General features: G+C 47.7%; 1 protein-coding gene and 1 pseudogene across 1 annotated transcript; one reads left to right on the top strand and one right to left on the bottom strand.

Moving 5' to 3' along the window:
* The first annotated feature begins 10,974 nt into the window (after positions 1-10,974).
* LOC149326901 (uncharacterized) lies at positions 10,975-14,543 on the top strand. The gene is made up of 3 exons (XM_089563209.1): positions 10,975-11,500; positions 11,566-11,773; positions 14,155-14,543. Exons 1-3 carry the CDS (start codon positions 11,033-11,035, stop codon positions 14,541-14,543), a joined length of 1,065 nt encoding a protein of 354 aa, XP_089419335.1. The 5' UTR covers positions 10,975-11,032.
* A 341-nt stretch (positions 14,544-14,884) lies between these two features.
* On the bottom strand, positions 14,885-17,702 carry LOC149326900 (uncharacterized; annotated as a pseudogene).
* Positions 17,703-21,678: the final 3,976 nt, after the last annotated feature.

Here is a 21,678-nt window from a genome sequence, read left to right as displayed (position 1 = left end):
TGTAGCAGCGAGGTACCGTAAAACGGGGATGACGTCGAAAAGGACAAACAGGAATGAAAGGCACCAAAAATGTACTCTCCCAAAAGTGAGCACGAATGACTACATGATGGAAGAGGGCCTCAAAAGAGGGCACCTGTAAAAGCGAAAACAAGTTGCAATCAGGTGAAGCATTTGTGTTGTATGCCACGGATCGAAGGATATTCTTTAGTATTGCATTTAATTTCATTCGCCAAGTCTTTGAGCAATGATAATAAAGAGTGACTCCATATCTGAGAATCCCATAAATGAGAGCATGTGCAATAAGCTTGCGAGTCTGAAAAGGTAATAAATAACGAACATTGTATAGTACACATGATAAACCACGAAGCTTGTTGCATACTAGGGTAAAATGACTGTTCCAAGACATATCACTGTCAAAAAGTATACCAAAGTACTTGACACTATTTGAAAAATTAATTGGAATGCAAGAACAATTAAGACAATGCGAAGAATGTAAAAACAATGGTTCAACAAAAGAAAGCTTTTTATGAGGATTACGAAAACAAATGAGTTTAGTTTTCTGTTGATTAATTGCAATAGAATTATTTAAGAACCAGCTCATAACATGCACCACATCTGTTCTAAGAGCATCCATGGCCAGAGGCAACGAAGTATTTGTTGACAACAATAACGTGTCATCGGCGTATTGAAAGATGTAACATTTTGCGACAGCATTCGATAAATCATTTACACATAAATTGAAAAGCAAAGGCGATAAAACAGAGCCCTGTGGAACACCTGCCGACAAAAATGATTCAGAACTTCGATGCCCGCTTATTTCAACAACTTGAGCCCGATTAGAAAAATATTCTTTCAGCAAATCTTTAAAAGGACCCCTAAAGCCCATGACATGAAGTTTTTCTAGCAGTAGGTCATGCCGAACACAGTCAAAAGCTTTGCTAGCGTCCAAAAAACAGACCACATGCGAATTTGTTATTATCAAAGCATGAGTAAATGATATCAGTAAAGGTTTCTAATAACAGAACTGTTCTTTGAATATCGGCCACAGGTCTTTGAAATAATCCAGGCTTCCGTGTTTGTTGGGACAGCGCAGAGCATTATTTTTTTCGACTTCTGCGACATTGGAGCGGCACGCTGGGCTAGTTCATGCGTGTTTATCTTGAAAATGCCACCGCCGTCTGGAAGACGTTGAAGTAACGAGAGTTAGCCGTTCGGTAGCGCCATCTATCGCCCATGTGATGTGCTGCCGCGTGAATAGGCTACTTTTCCATACCTTGCAGCGAGCGGGCACCAACAGCCTTGAGGTACGGTATATTTGAGCAATTTGGGCCGAAAAAGTTTTTCCACTGTTTGGAGGCCCATTTTTCCTTACCTCAAGGCGGTAGGTCGCCATGAGTTATGAAATTGGGAGCTGCCGAGTGCTGACCACACGGCCGCTTGTTAAGCCTAACCATAAGTAAATATTAGCCTAATTAGCCAATATTGGTGTCTGACATGTCCTAGTCATGAAGCCTGTTACTAATATCCATTATAGATGATGGTTTACCGGTTAGCTAATAATAAGCAATTAAGTATAAGCATAACCATAACTAGATAATGACTTCATTAGTTAATTTTGGTGTCTAACGTGTAGTACCCATACAGAGGATTCCAAATATCTAGTTCATTTTATGATGCCTAATTAATTACTGAGTTAAAAGCGATCAAACATAGTCACGTGACTATTTAATTACGACTTCACAAAATCAGTGACGTCACCAATCGCCAATTCGATATACTAATGACGTCAACAATCAATCACCGACTGGGTTGCTATGTCGATTTACTACAGGGGCCGCCATCTTGAATTCCTCGGACTTAGAAAATTTCACGTCAAAGGGAGCTGGTAGCAGACGCCAAGAAATCGAGAAACGTGAAGAATAAGAGCTAACGCTCTTAAAAACCACCTGCTCAGCGCTATACTTTCGCTGTTGTCACAAACTCTCGTCCAGAAACAACTCGCAATCAGCAAGTACATTTAAGGATCCTATGCATATACACTTTTTTAATTTGTTTTTTTTTGCAAGTTGTTTCTTTTTTGAGGAAACGAAATGTAGCAGTATCTATCTAACATACCTCGTTGGACATATGAACTGCGCCGTAAGTGAAGAGAGGAAGGAGGGAGTGAAACAAGAAAGGAAGGAAGAGGTGCCGTAGTGGCGGTCTCCGGAATAATTTAGACCACCTGGGCATCTTCACTGGCATCGCAAAGCACGCGGGTGCCTTTGAGTTCCGCCTCCATTGGAACGTGGCCGCCGCGGTTGGGTTCGAGCCCAACCGCGGTACTCCGGCTCGGTAGACGAGCATCTTAACGACTCAGCCACCACGGCGGGTAATTTTTTTCTTTATATTGTCACGGCTAGACTGTCAGGACAGGCAGGACACGTTTTACTGTGAAGTTCCATGCAGCAGCGAACTCGAGCGGAACACGAAGAAACGACGATGAAGAAGAAGCACTGCCCGCCACCCTGGCTAAGGCTAGCCAGAATAGCAGTTAAGGCAGTTCGGCTGGGAGGCGGCGCCACGAGAATGCCCAGGAGTGTGGCATTGTTCCCCCCTCTGGAAAGCGCCGCCCTCATCGTGGGAGGTCTTATGGACCGACAGCCGCTTCCCCGGGCACGGGATTTTGGGGCACGAACACCTGTTGTTCATGGAGTGTCCGTGCAGAGGCGCAGTAGTCCTGGTGCATATGGCAGTTATCGGCGAAGGGCGCGGAATCCACTGTCTCCACCGTCTTGATCACGTACGCGAGGAGGGAGAGTCACTGAAACACAATCATCGTATCTGCGGATAGCTGGAACATATGGGTGGTCAGGATGCATTTTGCCATGACCTTTACGGTCTCAGCCGTCTGGAGATTAGCGACTTCCACTTCGAGCAGCAGGCGGTGGGTGAGCGTTCCCGACACTGAGGTGTGGGTACTCTGTGCGACGAAATGTTCAAGCTCCAGCGTGTTGTGGTTGAAGAGCACGGAGAGTGTGGGATGAGCGTTGACGTTGCCGAATACTGTGAGGCGGTTCTGGCTGACCACCATGTCGACGGGTGCGCACGCTGAATACCTTATTGGAGTGAGAGAAGGTAGAGACGAGTGAGCTGCTAGCGGGCGTGGTAAGGCTTCATTCGTGCGACATGCACAACTTCGGACGTTGGTCGTCTAGAGAAATCAACATTTCCTTGAGGGAGAACTTCATAGTTTACCTCGCCGAGTTCGGATATCACATTATAGGGGCCAAAGTACCGCCGAAACATCTTTTCAGAGCGCCCTTGTTGACAGATTGGGCTCGACACCCAAACATTTGCTCTGGGTTGGTAATTGACATCCCTGTGGCGATGGTTGCAACGGTGAGCGTCTTTTTCTTGTTGGTGGCGGATATGCTGCCGAGCAAGTTGGCGGGTGGCCTCGGCTTCGTGAACAAAGCGATCGGCCCCCACGACAGTGGAGTTTACACTACCAGGAAGCAGCATTACGTCGAGCATAGTCATGGCTTGTCGACCGTGGACTAATCGAAACGGTGTGAAGTGAGTCATCTTTTGCAGCGCAGTGTTATATGGGAATGTAACGTAACGGAGTACTGTATCCCAGTTGCGGTGGTCGTCGTCGACATACATGGAAATCATGTCGGCAACCGTCTTATTTAGGCGCTCAGTGAGTCTATTAGTTTGCAGGAGATAAGGTGTTCTTCTTCAGTGACTGGTGCCGCTTAGTCGCATAACTTCCTGTGTCAGCGCCGAAGTAAAGGCCGTTCCTCTGTAAGTTATAACGACCGCCGGTGCGCCATGACGAAGCACGATGTTGTGCATGAAGAAGGTGGCAATTTCCGCAGCTCTCCTATGGGGAAGCGCTTTCGTCCAAAGTATTGATTTAGGTAGTCGTTGGCGACCATAATGTACTGGTTACCCAGCGAAGACACCGGAAAGTGGCCGAGTAAATCCATTCCGACTTGGTAGAAAGGAACTTGTGGTAGATCAATAGGCTGCAATAGTCCGTCCGGTGTAGTCGACGACGTCTTGCGAAGTTAACACTCGCGGCAAGTTCGGACGTAGCGTTTCACAACCAGCGCGACCTTGGGCCAGTAATACTTGTTTCGTGTGCGGGCCAACGTTCGGGAGAAACCAAGGTGACCAGAAGAAGGGTGATCGTGGCACGCCTTCAAGGCTTCATCGCGAAAGGCATTATGTATAACGAACAGACAGACAACCTCCGTCGGCCCATAGTTCTTTTTGTACAGAATGCCGTCCCGTAAACAGAATGATGACAGGCCGCTTGAAAGGATGCGGGGCGGAGTCTGAGCACTTCCTTCGAAACAGTCAATCAGAGACCGTAATTCAATGTCGTCTCGTTGGCGTTGAGCCAGGACGGACGCTGAGATGACCCAAAGTAAAAGGGAATCGTGATCGAGGTCCGCGCCAAGGCCAACGTTACTCGCGTCTGTGTGCAGTTCTATGTTAGCTGACTCATCGAAGTGCCCAAGTATGGGTGTACTTTGAAGACGCGTGCGCAGCTTTTCGAAGGCATGTTGTTGCTCCCGACCCCAGAAGAACGGTTCGTTATCTTTGGTGAGGCGGGTAAGGGGCTCAGCTATTCGAGAGAAGTTCTTCTCAAAAGACTGTTAATAGGCGCAGAGACCCAGAAAACTGCTTACATTTCGCTTGCCAGCAGGAATGGGAAAAGCAGCAACGGCGGCAGTCTTGTCGGTGTCTGGGTTAACGCCCTTGGCTCTCACAGTGTGGCCCAAAAACTTCAGCTCCTGGAAAGCGAAGGGACATTTTTCGGGCTTAAGGGAGAGACCGGCTGAACGGATAGCTTCGAAAACAGCGCGTAAGCAGCTGAGGTGTTCTTCGAAAGTGTCGGACAAGATGACATCATCCAGGTACACGAGCCAGGACTGCCATTTCAGGTCAGAAAGCACAGTGTCCATCATTCGTTGGAAAGTTGCCGGAGCTGAGCATAGACCGATGGGGAGCACCCGGAATTCGTACAAATCGTCCAGGGTAATAAATGCGGTCTTCTCCCGGTCACGTTTATCCACCTGTATTTGCCAATAACCACTGCGTAAATCGAGAGATGAAAGGTATTTGGCGTGGCGCAGCCGGTCTAGGGAGAGTCGTCAGTGCGCGGCAGAGGATAAACCTCTTTCTTAGTTACTTTGTTCAGACGTCGGTAATCAATACAAAACCGTAGGGTCCCATCTTTCTTTTCAACTAGGACCACAGGCGACGCCCACGGAAACTTCGATGGCTGTATCACGTCGTCTTGGAGAATTTCTCTAACTTGCCTTCGAATTGCATCCCGTTCCTTTGAAGATACCCGATACGCCGACTGGCGTAATGGTCTTAGGATTTCGCCAACTATAATTGGATGTTTTTTTCATCGGCGTTTGTCTAACTCGGGAGGTTGACGTAAAACAGTCCCGGAAAGAGTCAATGACACTGTCCAGGTTGCGTTTTTGACTAGGCAGGAGATTCGGGTTCACGTCGAGTTTAACCGGAGCATTCGTTGATTCTACTGATTTCGTAGTCCCCATGAACGCGTACTCTCTGGCGCATTCCCCGAGTTCTTCAAAATAAGCAATCGTTGTGTTGGCCGCTTAACGTTGGGGTTCACAACCGAAATTTTTTATCAAAAGCTCGGCTCACTTATTAAGGCGGAAGCCTTTAATGCCTAATCGTTGTAAGCAGGAGCTGTCGACAGAAATGTCACGCTTTTCAGTTGGTCGAAACGGTCGTGACGTCCCAGTGCGCGAATTTCAAACGGCGTTAATTGTACTTTGGCTACTAACCATGCAACCAAATAAAGGGATCGTATCGTGATGTTCCAAGTTTGACTGAGTTTAGTTAATTGCTTACTTAACCAATTAGTCTATTAACCTTTCTAGTCAGAGCAGATAAACAAATAAAACCGAGTAAGAAATTGGCCGAGCTTGGGATTCGAACCCCGGTCTCTGGAGTGCGAGTCGAGCACGCTACCACTCCGCCATGCCAGCTCGATAGTTTGCAATGAACAAAGGTGCGACCAGTCAATACGGTGTCTTCGTTCACTCCCATCTTCTTCCCTTCCAGTTACGGCGAGGTTTAGGTGTCCACCGAGATATGAGAGACAGATACATTTCCTTTCCTCAAAAAGCAATTTACCGACGAGCAAGGCGTATTTGTCCGCGTTTCCGATTGGTCCAAGTTGTCGTGACGTAACCGCGCGCGAATTTTGACGGGTGTACACCGAAATATGTGAGACAGTTACTGCACAACTTCCTTGCCGCAAATACAATTTTCGACTAGTGTCTACTGAGATATGTGAGACAGTAATGCGTAATTTCCTTTCCTCAAATACAATTTTCATTTTCTTCATTACGGCCCCTCTTTCTTCTTTCACTCACACTTCATCCCTTCCTGTACGGTGCGGCTCAGGTGTCCACCGAAATGACAGAGAATTACAGCCCCATTTCCTTTCCTCAAAAAGCGCTGCGTTCAAAGGGCAACGCATCGCGCCGAACGGGTGGTGGCGTTCCTTGGACTCCGTGGCAGCGCTACAACACGCTGTCGCGTTCCACTCCTCAAGGCGAAGATTAAGCGTCATTAATTGGCAGTTAATTAATGCACCAACAAATTGTGCAGTGAACAATCGCGTAGCAGAATGCAGCACTCAGGCTTTCGCCTTTCACCACTTTAGCCGCTAAAGTTCGTCGTAATTTTTGTTCAATTCCATAAGCACGCGAGCGGCACAGCTGGACATGGGTACTGCAGAGCCGACACAGGTGAAAAATCTTGTGCCACTGCCGCATGCCGTCGAAGTGCCCCACTTTAGGTCATGATGTAGGGCTGCGGCTCCGGAACAACTGGTGCTGGCTGCACCACTCACCGGATTTCATTCCGCACCACGTCCGACAGTGCATTGACGCTGGCCTGTGGTGCTTCGAAGCGGAGTTTCGCGAGTTCTTCGCGAGCGATGCTCGTGACGAGATCTCGAAGATCCTCAGCGGGCAGCGTCGTAGGCGTGCAGATTTCGGCGGCTGCCATACTAGCCTGCCGGCCGTACTGCGCAGGGTCGGCTTGATTGAAGTGGCGCATCATGTCCTCAACGAGCATGGTGACGCTCTCATTTGGCTGCTGCGACCTCGAGTGCAGAGCGACTTTCGCCTTCTCTTTTCTTTCACTGGTGCCGAATGTCGCCAGCAACTCGCGACGATAAACCTCCCAGGTGGCAAAAGATTGAAGTAAATCTTTGCCGAGTCATTCATTGCAAATTAGACGTTCCTCAACTTGCGCTCACCATCCCACGCCTCTTTAAGCAGCTGATCCCGCTCCATCTAAATTCGGTGCGGTTGCTTTGGGTACCGGATCACGTGGGCACTCAGGTAAATGAGGTTGCTGATTCCTTAGCAAGGGCCTCTCTCTGTGGCCTAATAATTGCTGTACTGCCAACCTGCGTATATACAACTGGGGTGAGGTTTCGCAGATACACATTATTTCAGGAATTTTCAGCTTCGGCGCTTACTCCATCTCCCATTATCAGCACCTTCTGCACGCTTGGAGTAGCAGACTGGCGCTCGCGCAGGCTGGAGGCCTCTTTCACACGTTTGCGATGCCGATGTTCCGCTGCTGAATTTTTACCTTCACAAATCGGGTCTGGCGGTTTCTCCACTGTGCCCATTTTGTGCCGAGCCTGAGACAGTGGATCACTACCTGCTGTTCTGCCGCCGATTCTCTTCTTTAGGAAGGCGCCTATTAGAAATTCCATTTCACCAGCTGGGTCTGCCTGTGTCCACTGCGGTTGTTCTTTCCTTTGGTGCTACTTCGCTTGGGCGAAACAATAGGAGTGCGCGCTGTGCTGTTCAAAAGCTTCTTCTAGAAACAGAGCTACTCCCATGCTAATATTAATTTTATTTATTTATTTTTGTATTTGTTTTCATTTTTCTGATTGTAAAAGAGTTCATTTAAAATTCTTTTTTTTATTTTTCTCTTTCAGTCAATACAAAATTGAACCACTCCATGTGTTGCATTCGAATTTGCACATAAAGCCATCTTCCCATCTTCGATCTGCCAGCTAACAGGACCCCTGTCGTTGCGTCGTCCAATCTGTCAGCCTATACCCTATTACGACTCCTTATTGTCTAAAACTGCTAATATTTTCAACAGTTCACCACCTGTGCCTTGGCCACTCCCCCGTAGTGGGTATGTGCCATTTTACTTGAGGCCAACCAACCAACCAACCGTCTCACTGGTAGAAGGCTGCCACACGATCGAAACTGGCCAACCAATCTTCAATGTCCTGGAACCTGTGCCGTGCAACGTCGGCGGTGGCCGGGCGCATAGAGTACGAACGCAGCGTCAGCTCCAAAACGTTGAGTGGTCTGGTTACCAGTGGCTTATATAATCTCCCTCGACGGTTTTGACAGGCCGCTGAACTCTGGATTTAGGCCTCGCAGGTGGCGGCTCGCTTTGTGGACGGGGGTTGTGTCCACCCACTGAAAACTGGCTTCAAAGGCGTCTTCGGGGTCAGTGCACACGGGACGTTACCCAGCCGGCTCCACCAAATATATCACGGCTAGACTGTCCCGACAGCCAGGACACATTTTACCGGGAAGCGCCAGGCAGCAGCGAATTCCCGAGCGGAACACGAAGCAACAACAGTGAAGAGGAGGCACTGCCCGCCACCATGGCTAAGGCTCGCCAGAATGTGCCCGTACTGCGGAGAACCCGAAACGATAGATCATTTCTTGTTGACCAACCGCCGTTTCTCCTCTTTACGGAGCCGCCTGCTGGCGCATCCGTTACAACAGCTAGGTCTAAGTCTGTCAGCTGGGGTTGCTCTGTCCCTTGGGGCTTCCTCCCTTGGGCACAGCAACTGGAATGTGCTCTCTGCCATGCAAAACTTCCTTACAGACACTAAACGGCTGCCGTCTTAAGCTCTGCTCTTTCTCATGATCAATATTTCTCTGGAACGAAGGCTTTCCGAAACATGGAATATTTAGCCCCGTTCTCTATTTCAGCCACCCATCTCACAGTATTTGTTTAGCTTATTTCGATTACACATCTGAGTTTCTTTCATTTATTTACTAATTGCTATTATTATCATTATTATTTTATTTTTCCCAATCATTATTTTTTTGTTTAACATTTTGTACACCTATCAGTTGCCGCCTGTGTCTTTGCCAATCCCCCGCAGTGGGTACGCGCCATTATCTAGAGGACAACAACAACAACCGCAACAGAATAGCGGTTAAGGCGGTTCGGCAGGGAGACGGCGCCACGAGAATGCACAGGCATGTGGCAATATTATGCGCCTCGAACAAGTCTGTTGTGTTGAAGAGGAGGAATACCCGCGAACTTGGACGAGACTAAAGAACGAGAAGAAGACAGGACGAGCGGTAACTAGCAACTAGTTACCGCACGTCCGGTCTTCTGCTCGTTCTTAACTATCTTGTGCTACGGTCCTTATGCCTGCATCAAATTGTAGTCATGTCTAGAAGCGGAGAGCGCATCTTTTTTTTTCACAGGCACTGCAAATGTGTTCTAACTTGGGATACTCATCGGAAGAGAGATTATTGAACTGTTCTATTATCATATTTCATCGAAAATAATTCAGCTGTCAGTCCGCGCGCATCCTTTTGTCTCTCTTTTCGTTTTCTGTGTTCTTTAGCATTTTTGTTTTCAAGATGAACGTCTCCTACTTTGTTGTCTCAATGAAAGACCACTTTAGATTAACCATTTTAAGAACTGCAGCATGACAATAACTTCTTCCACTACGCCAGATGCGCGTTTCTTTGATTGCATGTACGTCATTAGCTGTATTTGGCGCTCTCTTTTTTGAACACAATGCAGGAGAATGCTGATAGCTTGCGCAGTGCAGAAGACAGCATTTGTGCGTTGTGCCCCCCGCCAACTTTCTTACATCATGCGAAAGCTTGTGACGGTGCAGGTTCCTTCATAGACGCTGGCATTTTAGTCTGCAGGAACTGTTTATTTTCGTTTTTTTTTTGTTTTTGAGTACTCCCTCCAAAACAGTGGATATCACATTTGGTAGAAAGCCGGCTCTTAAGAACGCCTCGCTTGTGCCTTAGAGCTGAACTCCATGCACTGATGACAGGTTTCTTTTGAGCAGCTTTAAGACAGCTTCATCGTATGCCACGTAGCAAAAGCTCTCAACTCACGTAGACAACAATAATATAAAGTTTTGTTCTGACGTCCAATAGTTTTAAAAATAACAACGTAGATGCATGAGCAAGCTAAAATATTTCAGAAAGGGTAAAGTGTGTAGTGCCAAAGCGTTTGTAATGTCACGTGCTTATACTGTGTTTCGTGCATAATTCTCTACACACGTTCTTTATTACATGTTGCGCAGCGTACTGCAACAATGTCCAAATAGAAACGTGCCGTGATGTTTTCATAACTTCCGCTTCCTGGATCAGGTGGTTGAATTAGTCTACAGCCTACAATTAAAGCACCTGTTCATCACTGTGTTTAACTCCCTCTTCATTATTTAGGTAAAACCGGAGCTGAGGTATCCACCCACAGTGAGGCAACTACTTCACTTCATGTTATTAGAGAGTTTTAGCTGAGCGGATTTACGTTCCGCTCCGCTGTGAGGCCTTCAGTGGAGCGCCAGCGGAACGCGCCGCAAATAAGACTTTTAGCGCAGCGTCTAGAACGCCGGAATGAGCGTAGTAGAGCGGGGCGCTGTGCTGCTCCATCTATTGGTAAAAAGCAGAGCTACGCTGAAGCGATTATGCATCACGCTTGCTTTTATTTAACTAAAACTGAAAAATAAGAACATTATTTGTGTTTCTAGTATATGTTAACATTAGTGGTCTTCTTATTTTAATAGTAAGGATTTCGTGTTAGAAAAAAAAAAACGTTTGAGGCTGTCGCGGTGAAGTCAAGCCGAAGCCCCATGCCGCAAGCAGTGTTTATGGAGCGCTGTGTGGAAACTGTAGCGTGAGTTCGCGTGCCGCGACCGCAAATTTCCTTTACCGCAGCAGTGTTGCAAGTTATAGAGATGCCGAAGAGCATACTCGAAGACCCGCTACTCCTGTCACAACTAAAGTGGGAAGAAATAGAAGATTTGCTATGCCTGGAGGTTTTCGGTGAAACTCAACGTGACCCACTCTCTGTGCGCGGGCTTCTGAACATTGACGCCATCGACAGTGGTGTGTTCAGGACACACTTTCGATTTGAGAAAGATGATGTACATAGGCTGCAGAGGGCCTTACTGCTACTCGAAACGGTGGTGACTCCACAGAGGGTGACAGTTCCCGGGGACGAAGCCCTCTGCATAACCCTGCGACGGCTCGCATATCCAAATCGGCTTTGTGATCTGGAAGATCTTTTCGGGCGGCACAGCTCTGCCTTGTCGTCTGTGACGAAGGCAGTTCTCGGACACATCGAAGAGCGGTTCTTTCACCTATTAGATGACATCAACAACCATGCTTGGCTCAACCTGAACTCGCTGGAAACGTTCTCTCAGGTAAGCCGTGAATAGGACAAGAATTTTGTGAGTCAAGATTTCCCACATTTTTATTCTCTTTTCAGGCCATTCACAAGAAAGGAGCCCCTCTTAAAAACTGCTGGTCGTTCATAGATGGCCCGGCGCGGCCGATATGCCGACCATCTAGAAACCAAAAAGTTTATTTTAGTGGCCACAAACGCGTGTACGCTCTGAAATATCAGTCCATAATGTGCCCGAGTGCGATAACCTGTCAGTTAGATGGATCGTATCCCGGAAGCAAACATGACGCTGGTGAGTAACTAGCAAGCTCAGCCGCCTGAACAAAGCGTTGTTGCTTATTTATTTTTTTATTTACCAGTGAATCCACAGTGCCTGTACGGCATTAAGAGCGTAAATGCAGGAATTACATCGGAAGTCAGATATATGCTACAATGGTATGACAGTTGCAAGAGCACTATCGATTCCATTCCCTGATACCTCGGGGGAAAAAATGACATTTTAAAGAGGTGTGTTCTACAGTAAATATCTTTCAACTTGTTCTTGTGATCTTCACGCTACGAAATTCAATTGGGACTCGGCGTGTGCTGACTGGGTTCTTCACCTGTTTTGGAATGGAAGATATTATGAAAGAATTTCAGACGACGGATTTTTCTTTATTTTCAAGCGTGTCCCAGCCAAGACTGTCTTTTGCAGTTGCTGCACTGCAGTTGTTTGAGTAGTTGTTAAAAACAAAGCAGAGTGCCATGTTCTGTAGTCTTTGTAATTTTCGAATATTACTCACTGTACAGGGATGCCACACTGTGCCCCCATATTCAAGTAGACACCGGGCAGACTTCTCGTATATAAGTGCTTTTATTTCAGCGGGCAGCTGTTTCGTGCTTCTGCAGATGAACCCCAAAACTCTGCTGGACTCTATAACTCTGCAGGCTTTAGCTGCAGTAAAATCAATATGTCGATTCCATGTGAGATTGGCTGTTATGTAAACGCCTAGATATTGGTGCTCAGCCAGTGACTGTAAATTTGCTCCATTAATATTACAGGCATATTTATGGCCTTTTTTCTAGTCAAGCATATGTGTACTGCTTTGTTTAAGTTAATTTGCATGTCCCATGTATCGCACTATATGGCAACCTTATTTAAGCCTTCCTGTAATTAGATGGTCATTTGAATTAGTAATTTGTGCGTACATCATGCAATCGTCCGCGAATGATTGTGCACAAGAGGATATACAGTCATGATGTAAAAAATAGCGCACAGGGAACACACGGGACGGAAAGTAAACGACGCAGACAAGCGCTAACTCGCAACTGAGGTTTATTGCTGACGCGCGCAATATAAGGTAGTCACTTTAAAAACATAAAACAAAAACAACCACAAACAGTCCCTCCTGGAAAGACCAAGTCAGAGGAAAAAATTGAAATTGAAGCATCAGGCGCCACTCATCGCTGTGGAAGATCAGTTAAAAAACCATTATCAAAAAAGGAATTCAATGCAACGCTGAGGCTAAAAAATCGATTTCACAGTCTGCCAAGTTAACAGAGGGCTCACTGATACACGGATTCCGACATTTCCTAATATGGTATGCCTCCATTATCTCGCGTACACGCTGATCTCGATGTCTGAAAAGTATGACAGTACTAGAAAAAATCGGTTTACAAGTTTTCCCCTTCTGCTCTTCTTTTTTGCTACATTCCCGGCAATGCTCAGGAAGATTGCCATAATGATCTTTTAGGGAGTTACGGTGTTCACCAAGCCTAACGTTGAGGCATCGCCCCGTTTGTCCTACATAGACAGCTCCGCAGGAACTGTCTATGTAGGACAAACGGGGCGATGCCTCAACGTTAGGCTTGGTGAACACCGTAACTCCCTAAAAGATCATTATGGCAATCTTCCTGAGCATTGCCGGGAATGTAGCAAAAAAGAAGAGCAGAAGGGGAAAACTTGTAAACCGATTTTTTCTAGTACTGTCATACTTTTCAGACATCGAGATCAGCGTGTACGCGAGATAATGGAGGCATACCATATTAGGAAATGTCGGAATCCGTGTATCAGTGAGCCCTCTGTTAACTTGGCAGACTGTGAAATCGATTTTTTAGCCTCAGCGTTGCATTGAATTCCTTTTTTGATAATGGTTTTTTAACTGATCTTCCACAGCGATGAGTGGCGCCTGATGCTTCAATTTCAATTTTTTCCTCTGACTTGGTCTTTCCAGGAGGGACTGTTTGTGGTTGTTTTTGTTTTATGTTTTTAAAGTGACTACCTTATATTGCGCGCGTCAGCAATAAACCTCAGTTGCGAGTTAGCGCTTGTCTGCGTCGTTTACTTTCCGTCCCGTGTGTTCCCTGTGCGCTATTTTTTACATCATGAACGTTATCCAACTTGCCCAACTTTCCGCTTTGCTGGATATACAGTCACAAATATCATTCACACGAATTAAAAACAATAGTAAGCCCAGAACGGACCCTTGCTCTACACCAGAAGACACACCTACACCATTCGACTGCTCTTCATTTGTAATCACCTCTTGGCTTCGTAAATTAAGATACTCTTTCCATCTATTTAAGAACTGATTCATTTATATCAGGACAGCTTTATCTCATCCTACGCTAGGTGCTTGGAAACAGGCAAGATTGAATGTCATCTTATTATACAGTTTGTTTTGTCTCTTTCAGGTAACTTTGGAAACAGCAAAGCATATGCAAATTTGGAAAAGCTTGTTCAGGGGCATAACTATGTCATCTACGGGGACCCTGCCTACCCCTTGAGGCCCCTTCTGCTGAAGCCCAATGGCGGTGTGTCCTTGACCCCTGAGCAGCAAGCATTCAACAAATCTATGAGTAGTGTGAGGCAGGCTCTGGAATGGGGCTTTGGGAAAATTACGAGACTTTTTGCCTTCGTGGACTTCAAAAAAAATCAGAAGCTTTACCTACAGAACCTGCCACGTATACACAAAGCCAGTGGGCTTCTTGCAAATTGCCATACCTGTCTCTACAGCGCCCAGGTGTCGCAGTATTTTGACCTTGATCTACCACCTTTAGAGGTTTACTTTGCCCCTCGGTAGTGCTTATTACACCACACAGCTGCTAAACTGAACACTTTTTTTATTCACAACACTACAGATGTGTCTTAATTGAAATGATACACAATTATTTGGTTATCAATATTATATATGGTGTGCACTCAGAAGATCAAACAATTTTTTGTTTTGTTGGTCAAACATTTCCTGTACATGTTGAAGCATTTTCTGCTGAGCTGCTTCCCGGGAGGATGCTTCTAATTGGAATCTCTTCTCTTCGAGCTCCACCTTTCGTTCCTCTATAGCAAGGCGGCGCTCCTCATTTTCCACTTTCCTCCTCTCAATTTCCAGCTCCCTATTCCGTACCTCCAATTCATTCCTCTCCCTCATTGTGAGTAACTGGAGACCCAGGCTTTGCAATCCTCGAATCCCTGCAAAGGTAGACAAGCAACATTATTTTGGCCGTCAATTGAAGTATGTGCGTTGCGTTCTCTGTACAGTTGCTGTGTAGCATGATAATGCCGTAGGACAAGCACAGATCCTGTGATAAAGCATAACTACTCTAAAACCAGCTTGTCATGCAGTTCATACTCAAGGGATTGAGTACTGTATGCTCTGCAAGCATGTATTTATGTGGCACCTAGCTTTTAGGTGTAGTGCTTTTGTGGCTATTGTACCCTGATAAGCAAATTTTGTCCCTGTGCATTTATTCAGCAAAAGAGATGGGAATGTTTCCAATTATGTTAAGCATTCATGTGATAAAGAAGCATTCCAGTCAAGAACTGCTGTGCCATGGCGAAATGTATTTTGATTTGTGCGTTCTGTCTCCTACTCGCACGAGGTTTTCAATGTACATATTCGTGATTTGTATGCATGTATGCATGCACATCATCCTGCTATGTACGTGTGGTAAATAATCATTTCCAAAGGATTGCCTCTTGGCCCGGCCGGCAGAATTTGTTGCCTAGTTGCAGGGTGGCGCTGCTCTTGGTCCACAGAAGGAGGTGCTGAGGGAGGACGCTGTTGCTGAAGTTGCCCTGATGCGACGTGGTTCTGGCACTGCTGGCCGCCATCCATTTGGTCGGCATGGTCCTGGTCAACATCGCTGGTTGCTAGAGACGGCTCCAATACATGCTCCTGATCGTGCATACTCATAAGCAGCTGGGCAGCCGGAGATTCTGTTTATGATGGATGAGAACAGTAGAAGGCAGAATTGTACAAGCGGGGTTGGTTGCCAAATTGCGCTGCTGTTTGTCCGAGTTGGCGTTCATATTTTGCTTTTGGCTATGTGGCTGTTTTTGGGTTCAGTCTTTTGTTGCGCCCATGTAAAAAAGATATTTTGCATTTGGCTGTGTTACTGTTTTTCGGTTCAGTCTCTTGTTGTGCCTATGTAAAAAAATACAAAAATCAATATAACTTGTGGTGTAATAAATGCTTTGAATGATTGCTTTACATCCTTTGTCTGCTTTATGCCAGTCTTCGATGCTTCTGCGGAGAGGCTGTTTTCTTTGTTGAAGCGCAGTTAGCTGCCTTGCATGTGACATAAATCCTCTGAACAGCCTGCGCCTTTCTGAACCAAAAAACGCAAGTTACTCAGCGAGTTTCGTCTCACTCATTCGGTGCTTTTATAGCAACAAATTCAATTTATGCAATAGAATCTTAGTATTGCTTGCTATAAATGAAATTCAACGATCTGGCATACAACACAAGTTCAAAATGAATTCTAGGTAAGCGTGACTAATGTAAAGCACATTGCTGGCAAGCCGACGTTCCCACTGACGTCTGAACTCGCACCCTTGTCACTCATCAAACGCTGCCGTAGAAGGAGTGTTCAGCTAGGTCTCCCTCACTAAAATGGGGCTGAGAAATTGTGTAAGTAGAGTTTACAAGCACTCCTTCAAGTGAAGTTTGGCCTGGCAGGAATGGTGGCAGTTACAAGAATATTAAACCGGCGAAGAATTTTTGTCCCGTTTCAGCCCTTCACATTTTGTACGGGCCAAGCAGTTCCACTTCAAAATCAGCTCATGATGTCTGAGATCCTTCTCTAGCCTGCTTTTTTCTGTCTCTTGTGCTGGATTTTGTCAACTCTAGGTACAAGTCACGTAAACAGATTCACCTGTGACCAGGCGCGGCAAAAAAAAAAATCTCAGCACACTTGCATGCAACTCTCATCTCCGCTGCCACTTAATTCAGTCTGGCAAGCGCGCACACGCAGCAGTCTCGTATACAGCTCTGTGCACAGTCATGCGAACTCCCTCTCCCCACTACGAGAGGCTCAGAGAAAAATGAAACAAGCTAGAACACAGACAACATCGAAAATCGAGTGTTTCATCTGTGCACACACGTGCAACTAGTAGAAAGCCCAGTACACAAGCTTACTGGCCGTGCATGCGGCTTTACAGCTATCCAATCGAAATGGAAACACGAGAATGTGAACCTAGGCGCAGGCATGACAAAAACTTACCATCTCTCTCAACGGTTATCCCAATTTGCGAAGCTGACGCTGCCGCGGAGCAGTCGCCAGCAGCTTCTTCCTCCAAGTGACCCTCTTGTAGCTCCTGTGCTCTCGTAGCCATTCCTGGCCTTTTCCTGCGCACTGCGCAGTCTGCACTCCTTGGTGTAATCCTTGGCTCATATTGAACAGCCCGCGCGTAGTCAGAGAGATCTTGAAGTATTTGCTCCTTCTCTGTATATTGTTCTTCCGTCCCCGATCTGCATAGGCAAAAAAAAAATGCACGTCACATAAACATGCGCGCAAGAGCGCAATATGTGCAGAGCGAACAAACAAACACACTCACTTTTTCAGGTTTTTCGCGTCTTGCCGCCTCTAGTAGCCGATGAGAAGATCCACACGGTCTTTTATGCCGCGAAGCGTCAGCTCCCGGCCCACCGCACGGTTAACGTTGGCGAGAACATGCATCCACTTCAGCTCGTCCCCGAATGGCCTAGTAGCTGCTACTTCCCGCAGAAGGCAGAGATCATCTTGTGTGCTAAAACATCTCTGCGGCTTTTTCGATGATTGGAGGCGTGCTTGAGCCGCATCCGTGCACGGTGAAGCCGACCCGCCAACATTCGCACTAGTGGGGGGCGCCATGTTAGTCTTTGACGACGCTCGCTCGCTGGGCGCTTTCCGCTGGAATCACCAGGCGAGCGGGCGAGCGCGCAGCGCCGCAAACCCGCTGGCCGCGTCAGCGTTCTGCGCATGCGCAGTGGCGCCCCCCTTCGTTCGCTCCGCTCCGCTGGCCCGCTCTGCTAAAAGTCTCTGATGTTATAGTGCCTAGAATATACTGATGTTACGCGCGCTCCTTCAGAATCGCGGACATCGACCGGTTTGTGATGAAGGGAGCTTTGCGCGGCGGCGACTCCTTGCCGCCGAGTGTGGCCGTTGTTACGACCCATCTTGAGACCCGCGATGAAACGGAGGTGGATTCAACAGTAGCGGCCATTTCGACGGGACATTTGACTCCAAGATGACCCCACCGCTGCCACCAGTTGTTGTGGCGCACAGGAAAGCTCGAACCCGGGCTCCATTTGGTAGCTTGTTTTTGTAATCTCCAACTTCGAATCTTCAGACTTTCCTCAGCCCGACGACTCAACACGCTACCAAATGGAGCCCGGGTTCGAGCTTTCCTGTGCGCCACAACACCGTCCCTTTCGCGGCGGGGGTGGCGCCGCCAGCGGCATGCCGCGCGTTTTGCCGCTGGTGTGTTCGTACCTTTAGAATTTGCGTTCCGCAGCTGTGCGGCTCGGCCACACTTGGGCATTCGGCGGCAATAGCGAGCGAAATCCGCCGAAATGTAGCCTCGTTCACACCTCCCGGTCACCACGTCGCCGCTCTTGACGATCGTATGCATGCTAACGTACGCTAAAAGCAGGCATTTCGCGGGAGGTTGCGCCATTCCTTACATTCCCAGTTTTAGTTACCCGAATGCAAACGCGACGAAATGGCATGACGATCATGTACGTTACGTATGCCCTTTCTTGCACCTGGTGACCGATGTTTTCCGCCCAGCTCTGCCTAGTGGCGCCATCTTGTTGTTAGGACGAGAACCATGTCTGTCAACAAATCTGCGGTCCTCTTAAGCCTAAAAGCGGCAGAATCGTCAATCTAAATTTAAAAAATAGACAAATTTATTAAGTATACGTTTTCTTGAAGGCGAGATCAGACGAAGCGAAAGATTCATGCCCCATTTATGGCCAGCGAACGCAATGAAAAAGGCAGTAACAACGAAGTATTCAGACCGAATCGATGGAGGCGGAACGTAAGGAGCCCGCGAGCTGTGCGATGTCAGTGCGCGTTAAAGGTCCCCGTGTGGTCGAGTGAGTGAGTGAAAAACATTTATTGCTCCAAAAATCAGGTTTTAGCGGTGGGCCGATGTCTTCACATCTTCGGTCTCTTCACAAGGTCGGCGCCCCTATTCCAGGGCACCGCTGAGTCTTGCTGCTTCGCAGGCGTGCTGCACCAGTGCCCTTTGGGCCGTGAGCTCGCTGCTGGTCAGCAGGCCCTCCCATTGTTCCGCATTCGGGTCATTTAGCTTGTGAAATGCTCTGTTACGTTCGCATTCCCATGTGATGTGATATAGCGTGGGGGTTGCTCCGCACCACGGACATGTGTCCCTGTATTGTGTACGGAACATCTTATGTATTATGTATAAATTGTGGAAAGTCCCTGCTTGCAGTCTCCGCCAGCAGACCGCCTCGTGCTGTGTTAATGATGTGTGGGGTGGTGGGTATTTGAATCTCCGCCCTCTGTGTGTAGTTTAATATTTCTGCATACGTTGGTTCCACCGTCATGGCGTCCTCCAGGGTTTGTGACTGCCCTGCTCGGCTCGTGATCTCGCGAACTAGGCTGTCTACCCTCGAGTTACCCTCTATCCCGGTGTGTGCCGGTATCCAGAAAATCCTGTGTCTTAAGGTCTTATTTGGAAGCTTTGCTTCGAGGAGGATGCTCAGCGCTTCCTTGCTTATTTTGCCCTGTATGTAGTTCCTGCATGCTGCTTTGGAGTCTGTTAGAATTATGAAAGACTTGTTCCTACGGTAACCTTCGGCCGCCGCTAGAGCTACGGCAGCTTCCTCCCCCTCCGTTACCGTACAGTTTCTTAATGTCGCTCTGCTAACTGGTTCCCCCATGTGGTCTACCACTGCTGCCGCGACTCGGAACTTTCTGGTCCTGTGGTCCCATGGATAGAGGGCCGCGTCTGTGTATACTGTGTTTTCCATTGTGGCTAGGTTCCGCTTCACATAGTTTGCCCTGGCCTGCATTTTAGTGGCATGGAGGTTGGGATCCATGTTTCTTGGCAGAGGGCTGATGTCCAGTGTCTGGCGGACCTCATCTGGAATGCTAGCTGTTCTATCTACGATCCCCTCTACGTTGTGCCCTAATCTCTTTAGGAGCTTGCGGCCGGTGGCTGTCTGCTGGAGCCTAGCTATTTGAGCACTTAGCTGGGCTTCCGTTAGTTCTTCGAATGTGTTGTTTAGGCCCATTTGTAGCAGCTTTTCATTTGATGTGTTTCTTGGCAGGTGGAGTGCCGTCTTGCACGCCATTCTTAGCAGCGCCTCCGTCTGTTCTTTGTCTTTCTTGGTCATGCGGTGGTATGGCAACGAGTACGTGACTCTGCTGACTATCAGGCTTCTGACGAGCTTGATCGTGTCGCTTTCTTTCATCCCGCTTCTGTTCTGTGATACCCTCTTTATCATGCGGCTTATTTGTTCTGTTGACATCTTGAGTAGGCTAATTGTGTAGGTACATCTCCTGCTTCCTTGGATCCACATGCCCAGGATGCGTATTATATCCCTTTCTGGTATATTTTGGCCTTCTAACTTTACTGTCAGTTCCTCCTTGGTAGGGTTGGACCCTACCCTAAGAAGTTCCGACTTTTCCGTGGAGCAGGCTAGGCCCCTTTCCCTCACGCACTCTTCTACACACGTTGCTGCTTCTTGCAGTCTCTCTAGCTTTTGTCCTAGCGAGCCTCGATTCACCCAGACCGTAATGTCGTCGGCGTACATAGCGTGCTGGATGCCATCGATCTTGCTGAGTCTTCTGGCCAGTCCGATCATTGCAAGGTTCAAAAGCACTGGTGAGATTACGGATCCTTGCGGCGTGCCCTTACGTGGGGTGGTAAAGGTGTGCTTCGCAGGTGTCCCAATCCCACTGTCGCAGTGCGTTCTGACAGGAAGGATCTTACGTAGTCGTGGGTTCTTCTTCCGCAGTTGGCATTGTTTAGGCCTTCCATAATGGCCTCGTGGCTAACATTGTCGAAGGCCCCTTTGATGTCCAGGGCCATGATAATGTTTTCGCCAGTTCTAGGTGCCGTGTCTATGATCTCTTCCTTGATCTGCAGCAGGACGTCTTGCGTCGACAGGTTCGCCCGGAAGCCGAACATGCTGTGCGGGTACTGTTCTTCGTCCTCCAGGTATTGTTGAATTCGCCTGGTGACGATTCTTTCGTACAATTTGCCACGGCACGACGTGAGGGAAATGGGTCTCAGGTTCTCAATCTGAAGCTTCTTGCCGGGTTTGGGTATCATAACCACGACAGCGTGCTTCCACTCCTTCGGCACCACTCCCTCTGCCCACAGCATATTGAGGTGCGCCGTGAGCTGGTCGATCGCCTCGTCGCTGAGGTTGCGGATCAAGGCGTTCTTGATTTTGTCTGCGCTGGCTGCTGTATTTCTTGTTGTCGCGCTTATCGCCGCCTGGACTTCCTTTCTTGTGATCGGCCTGTCCATTGCGGGATTTTCTGCTCCTTGGTACTCCCCGTTGTAGCCCTGGGGGTTGTCCTTGCCGTAGCATTTGATGCGGACTGCTTCTAGCAGTTCTTCGTCCGATCCTTCGTACTGGTAGGCCAATTTCTGAATTGCCTTGCCACTTTATGCTTTTGTCTTGGTTGGGTCCATGAGGGCCTTATGTATGCGCCACGTCTTGGCCGTGCTGAGCGTGCCGTTCAGTGAGCTGCTGAACTGCTGCCATCCCTGCCTGGCCAGTTGCGTCGCATACTCCTCTGCCTTCATCGTAATTTCCGCAATCTTCTTTTTGAGTTTTCTGTTTAGCTTTTGTTTTTTCCAGCGTTTGGTGAGCCCGCGTCTTGCCTCCCATAGCCCGAGTAGCCGCCTGTCCACCTCCAGTGCTTGTTCTGTTCTATCTATTTCCTTTGTACAGAGTTCTTGTATTTGTTTCAGCT

The sequence above is a fragment of the Amblyomma mixtum genome, chromosome 10 (genome assembly GCF_055824585.1).
Source record: "Amblyomma mixtum isolate Tamu chromosome 10, ASM5582458v1, whole genome shotgun sequence".
Taxonomy (NCBI): domain Eukaryota; kingdom Metazoa; phylum Arthropoda; class Arachnida; order Ixodida; family Ixodidae; genus Amblyomma; species Amblyomma mixtum.
Note: the sequence above shows the minus strand (reverse complement) of the source record. Positions and strands in the feature narration are given on the sequence as shown.

Bases quoted from the DNA above. Each gene is read 5' to 3' on its own strand.
- LOC149326901 (XM_089563209.1), top strand. From the start codon at position 11,033: ATGCCGAAGAGCATACTCGAAGACCCGCTACTCCTGTCACAACTAAAG. The intron at 11,501-11,565 runs GTAAGCCGTGAA...TTCTCTTTTCAG, and splicing joins CGCTGGAAACGTTCTCTCAG to GCCATTCACAAGAAAGGAGC. The intron at 11,774-14,154 runs GTGAGTAACTAG...TGTCTCTTTCAG, and splicing joins CGGAAGCAAACATGACGCTG to GTAACTTTGGAAACAGCAAA.